The 12,468-nt window shown below is 38.0% G+C and overlaps 1 protein-coding gene across 4 annotated transcripts in view; it reads left to right on the top strand.

Annotated features, from left to right (window-relative positions):
• DPP6 (dipeptidyl peptidase like 6) overlaps positions 1–12,468 on the top strand; it is a 559,441-nt gene that overhangs the window by 499,486 nt on the left and 47,487 nt on the right. For all 4 annotated transcript variants that reach the window (XM_033009667.2, XM_042801789.1, XM_033009666.2 and 1 more), the window contains exons 9-12: positions 3,240–3,394; positions 4,508–4,605; positions 9,454–9,577; positions 10,466–10,504. In XM_033009667.2, coding sequence (XP_032865558.1) covers positions 3,240–3,394; positions 4,508–4,605; positions 9,454–9,577; positions 10,466–10,504 — 416 coding nt within the window. The remainder of the gene's footprint in view (positions 1–3,239; positions 3,395–4,507; positions 4,606–9,453; positions 9,578–10,465; positions 10,505–12,468) is intronic.

The raw sequence follows: 12,468 nt of genomic DNA, 5'->3' as shown, positions 1-12,468 counted from the left end.
TGCTACATCCAAACCCATGTTCATCACATCTTGTCACTTGACAGCTGAGATCCACAGCAAGGGATTTCTCCTTTCTGCTTCCTGATGATGAGCAGGAAAGCATCTATCAGGAAACATGTTCTTTTGAGGAGATGACATTCCTGCTGAGGGCACCCTGATTCACTCTGGATGTTGTTCAGGTCTTGATACTAAAGACTACCGCCTATGTAAGGCACTGAATGCAGCAACCTTTAATTTAACTGAGGGAGGATTCCTCTCATCACACCTGTGTTATTGCCTCCGGTTTCTGTTCTCATCCAGTGATACTAAAGTCTCTAAATGGATATATACCCAATTGTCACTAAGTATACCCCAACCTAGGAATTCAAATGCTCCTCCTGATGGTCTGTTAACTTAGAAGACTCTTTGTTTCACAAAGCTTTGAAATGATCATTCAAGTCTTATTCAGCTAGAATAGGGATTAAAATACACACACTGTAACACTTTTTGAGCTTCAACATTTCATTGGATTACCAGCTGGCTAATATGTGTTCTTACCAAAGAGTCACTCCTTATAAGCAAGGTCTTCCAGCGGTTTCAGAGTGGTTCGATATTGGATGTGTTAATGTGAAATAAGCCATTGGCTTGCTGCGGGCACTGTGCTTGCACACAGTCCCCAAGTCTGAACAGTCCTTGTTCAGTTAAGGCAACTTCACAGTTCATTCTTGCTGGTTTTAGGGTTTGCACACCCCAGTGTGATGGCTAGCAAGCAAAGCTGTGGAGAAGGAAGAGGCACAGAGCCACCAGCAACTGACTGTGAGGAATCTCTGCAGCTCACTTACAGCATCCCTACATCTTGTAGCACCCAGCGACTGCAAGCTTTGAGGAAGAAAGCAAAAGTTTTGATCAGTTATCACTTTACACTCTTAGCTAGGAGGCCATTAGGTATATGTGGAAGGGGGCTTTGGTCTTTAAAGGAGAACCTGGTTTCTTATATATATGAAGTGGGTTCTGAACTGACTTTAGAAAGACCCAGGAGTACTGATTTTCTGAGCATGTGGTAAATGCAAGCACAAAGAATGGTATCCTCAAGAACAATTTTTCTGCAAATTGTGTTGTACTTTCAGCTGAAACTTTCTGGTATTAATGCCTTTTATATTGTATAAGAATGTTATTTGGTTTGCTGAAACTAACTGATCTCTCTAATAATGGCAAGGTCCTGGCTTTGTTTCAAGGCAAAGGTTCACACAATTAAATTTCATTAACAGAGGAGCACAAAACCTGCACTAAAACCTTTCTTGGCATGTGACCTTCAGCAGAACTGCTTCATTAAGTCTGAGATCCTGAAGAAAATGTTTGCTGAATAAAGTCATTCCTAATTAATGTTAAAATGTCAAGGATTCATCTGCCAACCGGTTTTTACTCATTTTCCTTTATACTCTTAATTATCTCTTTAAAGAGCAATGAATATAAAAGTCAAAAGCAGCGTCTTTTAAATGTGCACACAACAGGTGGGACAATGCAGCAAAGTAAATTTGCCAGAGATGTGCTTTCCCATGCAATATTTGCAACTTTCTAGACACCTTTCCAAAACCTCACTTAGATGTTGCCATGAAGTATTCATTTTTTATTTGTAGCAGGCATAACTATAGAGGGTGATTTTTCCTTGCACCCTTTCTAATGTTACCTTGAGTTTTATCTCACGCCATATGCATGTCTGGAGTAACAAAGGTGTTCATTTGATCTATGATGAAGATAATTGTCTGTCTATTCTCTAAGGATCACCCATCCAAAATAGTTTTAAAAAGAAATAAAAGTCTTTGGTGAATTTCTACTCTTCAGACCAGAAGGACATTCTGGTTGAATCAAGGGATAGTATATAAACATGGTGGGTCTGAACTCTGAAAATTCTCACTCATTTTTGCAATGACCAGTGATAACAGCAGATGTTGGAGCTGTTTGGACTTGTGCAGCAGGACTTCAGTAGTGAAGGCTTAGGAACACTCTGCAGCCTCTTTAATTCTTATTCTCACATTAAAGTAATGGGACCTGTCTTTCTGCCCATCAATCTGTACAGCATATGCAAGCCCTTCTGCTATGGCTTAAATAGGAATGACTCATATGATATTAAGCATCTTAATGAAAATGGATTACATTATTGCCTTTCATAAAATGGGAGGTTTAAAAAGCCAAGTTAGTGTCTTCCAAATGTCAGTAACTGGAGACACTTTGGACAAAGAGTGAATTTTATAGCTTCTCTGGATATCTATAAGCTGAAGTCATCTTTGCAATGAATGATATTAAAAGATAAGAAAAAGTATTATAAATTAAAAGTTCTTTGAATTTGTGTTTAATGAGAATTAGATTCTGCCAGTCTTCAAAATAATCTCTTACAATGGCAATCTTGTTTTCTCCTTACATACTTGCACTCTGACAGGTTTGTATTGGCATCTTTCTGAGTACGTTTTCAATAGCAACTGCATTATTCAAATCACCAACAGATCTGGTAACCCCAAATTCAGTGGTAAAAAGAATCAATCTCTGACCCTGGCTATTTATGAAATATTGCTTTGCAAAAGTAAGTTAAAAAATGAAATGGGGATAATAGTCAAGATGGTATCCAGGCCACAGACTCTAAAGGCTGGTTTCTTTTAAAGTGTCACAAAGTTCCAGAACTGCGTAACTTATAGAAAATTGCTATTTTTGTGTATTCCTAACTGGCAGCAGTGCTTGGGAAGATTTAAATTGTAGCTAAAGCACTTGCATCTAAGTATAAATGATGTTTGAATTGACTGTTATCTGTCTAGTATGACTCTGTGAACTCTATAGAGGAGAACTAAACCTCTCCGTTAGCCCCAAGGAAGGCTCGGTTGTGTTACCATCGGGCAGGCAGGAACCCAAGCTCTGCCAACACATGCACCTATATATGTTCACATATTCATGTACAAGACACATAGTAGGAGCAGCAAGGCCTTTTATGCTGTCGTGAATATGTGTACTAATATGAATAATTTGATGTTTCTTGAGCAAGATAATTATGCTTAATAACCTATATATTTAGAGTAATTGTTATCAATTGTGTTCATTTGTGTATATGGCATAATTTAATGAGTATTTTTAATTGATATTCCTGTGGCATCTTCCCTGTGCTGTGATTAGACTGGGATTTTCGTATCTTCGCTGTTTCATTTATTGCTAACTAGTAATTTATGTCTAATAGCCCTTTTTTTCTGTTCTTTTTTTTTTTTTTTTTTAATTAGAAGAGATCTTGAAGACTCATATTGCTCACTGGTGGTCTCCTGATGGCACCAGGTTAGCATATGCAACAATTAATGCCTCCAGAGTTCCTACCATGGAGATACCGGTATACACTGGCAGCCTTTACCCTACTGTTAAAACATATCATTATCCAAAGGTAAGGGAAAATAAAACAAACAGTCCTGCTGTTCTATCAAAAAAAAAAAAAATTTCTTTTTCCAGTAGGCTCAGGCAGGAGACTGTGTAATAGTGCACATTCATAAGCAATGAAAGTAAACAGATCTAAGGGAAGATCAGCTGTTCACCAGTGAATGTGGTCTTCATTACTCTGTAGTTGCATTTGTAAAATTGCAGTTTTCTGATTTGAGTATTTGTCATTCTAAATATAATTAAAATAAAATTTTAAAGTTCTTGCTTTTACCCACACAAAAACAGTTGTATTTCCATGCTAGATAGGTGTCTGAGAGTTTGGAAGCCAGCATTTCTACATTTAGATACATTTTCTTTTACATAGAAGCAGTAGTGTTTGGGATTCCTTAGAATATCCAAGGTGGCCTAATGTCTAGAAGAAGTAGTCTGGTTTTGGAGATACGTTGTGCCTGACATTACAAAGAACACAGTGACAGACAGAGAAGACCAAAGAGCCAATCTCTCCCTGTTGCAGGGCCTGTACATCAGTCCTGCAGTGGCTGCACAGCACTGACACAGCTCTCTACAGTAGTGATACACTGCTGCTGTTATTGCCGTAATTTTCTATTATAAGACAATATAAGACTGTACCATGCTGCAGTCATTTCTTCTGCGTGTCTCACTTTATGCATTGATTAGCTAAGAACTTGTATGTTGGTCCAAATTTAACAGGAGAGATATCCACATATATGCAGGTTTTGTGGAAAGTAACAATAATTCAGCAGGGGATGCCCTTTCCTACAATACAAAATGAATCAATATTTTACTCTATCATCATCCTGTTAAACAACCTTTTATCAAAAGATATATAAAATAGCAATATTTCTAGTTGCCAAGAAAATAGCATTTTCTACCAAGGCTGGAGGTGTCCTAAGTAAAATTACCCCTTGCTTGTGCCTACAGACTTTTCCACACCTCTGTGCCACATCGCTACAGTCACAGTTTCCCTGTGAACAACTGCAGCAGTCCAGGCCATAACGCTATACAATGGGAATGCATTTTATAATCCATAGGGATGTAATAAACCAAACCCATTCTGTGTTGTATAGATACAATCATTTATTCTCATTTAAAAATCTAGGCTGGAATGGAAAACCCAACTATATCTCTGCATGTGATTGGTCTTAACGGACCCACCCATGACCTGGAAATGACTCCTCCAGACGATCAGAGAATGAGGTAGGTGCTTTCTCACCCTCGGATGCTGGACCCCAATTCTCTTGGGGTTTTAAATCAAACTCTGACTTTTTTCAAGATCATATTACAGTACCTTTCTCTACCACTATCAAAGAGTTTCATTTTGTGTAAATCTCCTCTAAAATTTTTCAAATTATTTTTCTTTTTACATGTATTTTACAGGGCATTATCTTTTTTTACTTGAAATTGCTGTGACACAGACTGACTTCAGAGAAGGGTTACTTTTAGAGAACTTGGCAGAATGTTCCCAAATTGTAGAAGGGATATTGTCTGCAGCCTGTATGAAAAACCATGAAGCAGAAACAGGACAGCTCTATACCGCAGCAAACACGAGCTCACTGCTTTGTGGTGGGAACATAGGAATGTAACCAGGTAGACATTCTGCAAATACATTGCCCAATCTTCATTAAAAGTGAAAAGGAAAGATCTCTGATGTTTTTAGGGCAAGTGTAATTTAGAAGTTGGCCTGCAATTCAGCCAACTACTTAGACACCCATTTCTAATTAAGAAAGTGCTTAAGTCTGCGTTCAGCAAGACTAAAAGTTTGGTGTCGACTTCAGCATGTGGTCAACACTTCAGTTAATATTTATGCATCTGTGAGCACTTGAAAGAAAGATCACGTTCATGAGAGAAGCAGCTTTAGGTAAAGCATGGCATTCCTCCTTGCAAAGCTCAGAATCCAAATTCAGATTTCAGTAACTTTGATTTAAACTTTAATTATCTTTATAGCAGGCCAGGAGAAATCAGACTGCTTCTACATCCAGAGGACCCATAGTGACCCCTCCAAATGTGATGCTGCAAGATAATCCTTCCAGCATATCACTTTTTCTTGTCGGAGCATCCAACAACCAACATGCGTGCTCACCTTTTTTTTTTTACCAATTGCTAAATTAGATTGTTGGATCTGTAATTCCAGTGCAAATAAAGATAGCGGTAGAGCACAGAGCTAATGAAACAGGGCTGCTTGGAGGGCAGGGGAGGGTTCAGGGGTGCTCTTCATTATACATGGTAAATATATAAGGCCTGTGGATAGGCTCTGTAGTCATCTGATGAGGGGATACTAACCAGTGGAGTTATTTATGGTGGGAGTTGCCTTCCTCTGCTAGGAAAGCTGGTGTCAGCCTCAGAACATGTTTTCACTGAATAACTCTGAAATACTCTAAATCCATTTATGCAGCAAAAGATGTATGACCTGTGACCAAACCAGATGGGCATAACTGCACGTGCCTTTCAAAAAAAAACAACTTCAGATATGTTTACAGCAGGAAGCAATTCAGGATCACAGTATCCCCACCACAATATCCCAATCACAGTGTCAGAACTGCGGCTCCTGGACAATATCATTTTTCTGTTGCTAGCGTACTCTGTAAACAGAGACACTCAAAAACGTTTTAATTATAGTAATAACTTCAGACTGCAGGATCCAAGTGTTGTTAATAAATTTGTCCTATGTGGTTATGGGTGGCTGTAATTTATTTGGTTGCAATCAATATTGTAAAATGATGCAAAATATATCATAATTAATTAGTCTCTCTTTATTTCATCAAAACCATACCAATTTCGATCCCTAGGGCACAATATAAGTAGTGCTGCTAGAGCAATAGGGGTGCATTTTCATTATGCATATGTTTTCTGAAATAAGAGGATTAGTGTGATAACATTTCATTAAAATAGACAAGAGGGATGTACCGTATAGTTAGTTACAGAAGGGAGTTTCGAAGAAGCAGGGGAAGCTGGTGATAAGGATCTTCAAGCAGAGCAGGCCTATCTGAAGCATTTCAGTGTGCTCAATCTGTTCACGCAGATGATATATGGGCAGAGCGGTACTTCTTGGTGTTCTTTTTATCTGGAACAAAGTGGTTTAGTACAATTAATAAAGCTGAGAATAAAGTGGAGATATGCCAGAGTCTTTTTTCTTTCAGAATTAGAGGAAGTCAGAAATTTTCCACAGAATTTCTCATTAAAAAAAAAAAAAAAAAGCTAAATCTGATGATGGAAAAAATATTTTGGGGAAAAACATACAATTTTGTTATTTTTTTCCTTTTAAAAAATCTGTCTTTCAGAGCATTTTTGCCAAATTTTCTCCAATGCCTTGCTTTTCTGTGAGAAAAAGAAAGTGAAGAGAAGGGCTGGAAATTGCAGGGAAAAAAAAATATTATAACACTTAATGCCTAACAAACATCTTTTATTTTGGTGAAAACCATTGGACCCGAAGAGTTATATCAGCAGGTGGTCAGAATTGGACCATGATTCAACTTATTTCTCTTATCATATCTGCCTCCCAGGTGGCAAATTAAAGAAAGATGTTGTCTCCCCTAAGTGCAGAAACAGTCACTGGCCCTTGCATAGGTCATAAACAAATAAATAATGGAGAAACTCAGACAACTCAAATCTGGATCAGAGGCAGGATCCAGCTGTGCCCCAGGGACCATGGGCTGGGCTGCTCCCTGTCACTTGGCCACATAATATATTATTGTCTGTTCTTCGTGGTGTTTATGGCTTTATTACTGTCGTTATACAACAATATAGGTACTCATATTTTAGATTCATTCCTCCAGAAAAGAGACAGGTAAAGTTAGGGTATGAATAAGGATGCTGCACAATAACCAGTCTCAGATGATTACAAACCCAACCACCAATGTCTTACTGGGGTGGGGAAATACATCACAAAGCTCCGCATAACTGCACCCTTCCCGAAGGGGCACAGGCAAGTTACTCCTTTCCTTTGGGAGGGTGTAACCTGCTCTGATGCAGGTGTCTACAAATGAAGTGGTTGGGTACCTGCTGCTTGAGATTTTGGTCTATGAGGAGAAATAGGTTCTCCTTAAATCAGCTCTGTATAAAATCTGGGACAGATCAGGGAAAGAGTGCTTGGAAAATGCACTGACTCCCTGTTTCTCTCCACTGGCTGCTCAACCAGTGCAGCTGCTGGAGCTGCAGATGTTTAAAATTAACTGAGATGAATCACACCTTATTGTCTCATTTTCCTGTGCGAAATGGGAAGCATAAAACTTGGTTGCCCTACAGAAGAGATGTGAAGTGAAGTAAATTAAAGACTCCACGCTACTCATAAACTAGAATAATAGCTATACAAGTATGTGCAGTTGGCTGCTAGCTGGGGTATCTGTGGGCTTTATGGCTGAGAGAGGCTTCAGTGAGAAATTGAGATTCCATGCCCATCTCTGGAGTGGCAAGGAAGATAATGTTTGACCTAAAATAATAATTAAAAGTTCCTGAGAAAAAACTGTGGCTCCCGTGTTCAAACAGTGAGAGGGATGTAAAAACTGAATATATGTCCTTCAAACTTTAAATTGAATTTATGGAAAGAATGCTCCAAGCCACAATATATACTAAATTCACATTCCTTTTCTGGGGAAACTGAATCTGCTTAGCCAATTTTGGAGAGAAAGAAGAGATTATTATACAGTTTAATTTTGCTTTGTTGGTTTTTTCCTTTTAGGGCCTATGATGTTGCTGATAAAGTGTAAAATTATGATTTTATTTCAGGCACTGAATTTTCTGACTGCTGTTGTCTCACCTGGAAGTATCTTTCCCTCCAGTGCAGTGGATACAATCATTGAGGTCTTTTGTTATTTCTCCCCAGCCAAATTCAAGCACTAAATATTACTGAAAACTACAAAATCAATTTCCAACTTGTTATTTTGCGAGACAAACGGGCCTTTGTTGCTTTTACCCTTTCTCTTCAGTATATGCAGGAGCACTTGCCAGAACACAAAGTACTCTCCAGTGACACAGCACATTAATTCCAATGAGAGCAACAATTCCTTATACATATTTTATAGCAAACAAATGAACTAATAAATTTTTTATACACCATATGCTGTGAGAAGTCATATTATAATTTAAGGATGTCTTTGGCCCACATAGCCCAGCAGTATATTATAACATCACCAGCTTTGTCATCTCAGCCAGAGTTTTACCCTACAGACAAAGTGGTGAAGCCCTGAATTGCTGCAGAGGTGGACGTGTGTGAGTACTGCTGCAGACTGGCTCTGAGAAGGCGACCATTGGTGTATTCATTTGTGCCCCTTTGTATTTTCCAGCCCAGCCTAGGTGGTTCCATTGCTCACTATGGCACAGGGCTTTTTCTATGTTTTCTAGGGCACAATATTGATTACAGGACTGTGCAGCCCACACTGGTGATTTACTCCAAGTATTATCACAGCCTGAATATGTCCAGCAATAAAGGATGGTACAGGGAGTATGGGATGGTGGTTTTGCTGATGTAAACTGTCACATCTCTGCTGATGTCTTTATGGGAACAAGCTGCAACTGCTTTGCAGAAACCCTGTGTCTCTCTAAACTCTAACCTTCTTGCTATTTTCCTTTTAATGCAACACTCATGGATATTTTGGTGTGTAGTAGGCATATTTAGAGGCCATTAACTCTTCATAAGCATAAAGAATCCAACCATTGGCAGTGGTGGGTCTGAGTCAGCTGGTTAGTGTGCTCAGAATGGAAATTGTTTTCAATTTCTTTTCCACCTGTGCATAAATTTGTAGCTCCAGGCATGTCAGTCCTTCTTGGAAGACTGAATAGCTCAAAAAATTCTTTATCTATGCATTTGTCTCTTCTTTGAAAATGACTTTCAGAAGTGGCAGATAAAGCACCTGCACAGTCCTAAAAATGTCATTTTTACGGGTTGAAATCTGTATGTAAGGAAGCCTAGAGTCATCAAGACGCAGCGTTCTAATATCCAGAGATCTCTCCTGGACCGTTTGCCTGCAGCAGCCTCAGACTGCTCTGCCATGTGGCAATTCATGAGAATGTCAGTGTTGTGGTTTGTTTTATGTATGTCTGTGTTTGCAGGGACTACTACATAACCATGGTGAAATGGGCAACCAGCACCAAGGTGGCCGTGAACTGGCTGAACAGGGCCCAGAACGTGTCTATCCTGACGCTCTGCGATGCCACCACAGGAGTCTGCACAAAGGTAGGAGAGATGAGCCAAATGGTTGTGCGCCATCAGTTTCCATAATCCATGCAAGCAGAAAATACTTCAGTTATCTTACCAGTCAGCTGGCACTCATTTATTTAGGCAGACACAGAATATAGGCAATGTTTGAAATATTTACTTTTTTTTTTTTTTTTTTTTACACCTTCTAAAAAGCCAGGAACAGTATATCCCTGCACACACTCTGTGTGTGAGCATGTGTGTGTGAGAGAGTGGCTACTTGTCTTGAATTTACTGTATACGTGCACAAGCACGCACACATCAATTTGTAAGCTGAATATCTTTGCAACATTCTAGTTTCATAACATTATATTTATTTTGTGGCATTAAAAATGGCTCATGCTTATGCTTGTCTACCTACAATTTTATTTTAGTTAATGAATATCTTCTATAGACGTACTAATGTAAAGGGCATACTGATATAACCTGTGTAAGTATTAGCAGATACCATCTTTTAGACTGATATAGGTGTTTCCACAGTAGAAAAGTGTTCTGATGTATCTATCCCTTGAAAAAAATAATGTAATAGAATGCATAGAGCACAGTGCAGAGTCTTTTCTTAACAACTTTTATTTCAACCTTTATTTGCTTCTTAACAAGCTTTATTTCTTCGGGGAATAATGTATCTTGTGGATTTATGTGTTGATTCTGTATGAATAAAATTATTTCCTGAATGAGTGCATGCTTATTTATCAGAGAGAAAAGACAAGGAGAGCAGTCACTGGATTATACTCCTGAAGCACATATTTAAGCAGTTTCTTTGTGCTTCTGCACAACTTTTCAGATTAAATCCAACTGCTTCCTGCACTGATAAGTAAAATGTAACACGCACAAAGTATGGTATCTAATGATCTTGTTTTGTTTTAGAAACATGAAGATGAAAGTGAAGGCTGGCTGCACAGACAGGTAACAATGATCTTCTCTTTGCAGTCAAGTTGTTGGTACATTTTTTTCTTTATTTGTTCTTCCCCCAAAGAGAAAAACTGATTTCCAGACCTGAGAATGATACTTGGAAGATGACATGGTTTCTATTATAGAAAACAGTTTCCCAATAATAAACAAGTTCTTATTGAAGATACCATCTTCTCTGGTAGGTCCCACAGTTCATTGCCTGCAATTTGTTTGGATTTAAAAGAGGCGAAAAGCTGATGCTGGTGGAAATTCACCCACTGATAGTATCTGTGTGAGACTTGCCAGCCTCAGGGGTAGTCCTTCACGCCACATGTTGAGACTCACGATGATTTTAAGCAGTATGGTGGTTTTTTTCTGGTGTTCTAGACAGGAAGGAAGTCCACTTTGAAAACAGAAAATCAAAGGTCGTTTTATTAAAAGTGCCTATGTCCATTTAGAGACAAAATCATGCAGATAGGACTTTTAAGTCATTTAAGCTAAATTTGACAAAATTATCTATGTTACTCTGCAGCTGTTTTCATATGTAAGAAAGGTAAAAAATAAAGTGTTGATGGGGCAATTAAAACAATGAGATCTTACATGAAACACAGAATGCTGAGAAACTACCTGATGCAGTTTAATACCCTGTTTTAACAGACAATTGAGTCACATAACTCTTCTGACACCATAACTTGTGCATAGTACTATTACATTGTATGGCTATGTGCTCCCATCCCCCAAATGAAATAAAACAAAGATGAAAACAAACCCTGAAAAAAAAATAGAATAAAATAGAAAATAGAATAGAAAATTTAAACACCCAGGAAGTTTTAATTTATGGGATTTTCCTTTTTTTTTTTTTTTTTTTTTTCAGGAAACGTTTTTTTTTTTCAACATATGTCTATATAAAACCTCTAGATTTCCAGCATGTAAATCTCTGGAAGATCATTTATAATACTTCTTTCCCAGCAGTCAGTTTGTGAAGTGACCTCAGATTTGATTAAGCTGTTCTTTAGAGAGAAGCTGCTGATATCAATTCAGCCACAACACTGAACTGTTTTTCACAGGATATGAGAACACCAGACAGGGAGCAGCATGTCAGATAAAGATCTTGTACTATATTTTTCTAAGTCTAGATTTAAAGCATTTCACATTTTTGTCACAGCTTGTTCAAAGGATCCAAGAACCTGTAGAAACTGCAGTACATCAGTTCACAGCAAGAACAATGATCTCCTGTGTTCCAGTGGCTGTTCTACAGCAATGGGCTAGTCTGATCCAGATAAAAAATGATTTTACAGAAGAAATAGATTTTATGCTCTGAGCATTTCAAATAATCTTTTGCTGGTATACTCAGGTATAGAGTGAAAATGCTGTTGAATTATTCCTTACGTTCATAAGGACAGTGTTGGCTTGAGTAGAAAACAAAAGCCTCAAAGACAAGCCAAGGCAAGAGGAAATTAAATTGCCCATATTCTGTATCTTAAATTGCCCATAAAAGTACTTCACAGGATTCACTTATTTTATAAATCCAAAAATAGTTTTAATCCTTTCACTGCTATTTACTGGGACCTCTGTTAACATAGTAGAGTAGAACTTGTGTTTTTACACTGCTGCTGTTCTTTCGCCATTTACCTACTGCATGGACAGGCATTAAAAGATGGTGCTTTGTCCAGAGTAACTGCAGTAAATGATCTGTCAGTCTAACAGGCCTCCTTCAGGGAAATATAGTTTGTTTTACTGCATCATATATTTAGTTTGAGATTAGACAAAGATGCTCTTTACAGCCAAATGAGTCAGATATCTCAGTACTAAACTAAGATAGCATTTGCTGTGAACTTTGGAGACATTTGATAGTACTCTTCAAAAGCGTTTGTAAGCTTCTGAAGAATTACAGAGCTCTTTTGCCTATATTTCTGACAACAAAATTACTTAAAATTATAGTTTTGATTGAATATATGATTACTAGAATAATTGTATTT

The sequence above is a fragment of the Tyto alba genome, unplaced genomic scaffold (genome assembly GCF_018691265.1).
Source record: "Tyto alba isolate M040663 unplaced genomic scaffold, T.alba_DEE_v4.0 Super-Scaffold_38, whole genome shotgun sequence".
Taxonomy (NCBI): domain Eukaryota; kingdom Metazoa; phylum Chordata; class Aves; order Strigiformes; family Tytonidae; genus Tyto; species Tyto alba.
This window is presented reverse-complemented; position numbering and strand designations above follow the sequence as displayed.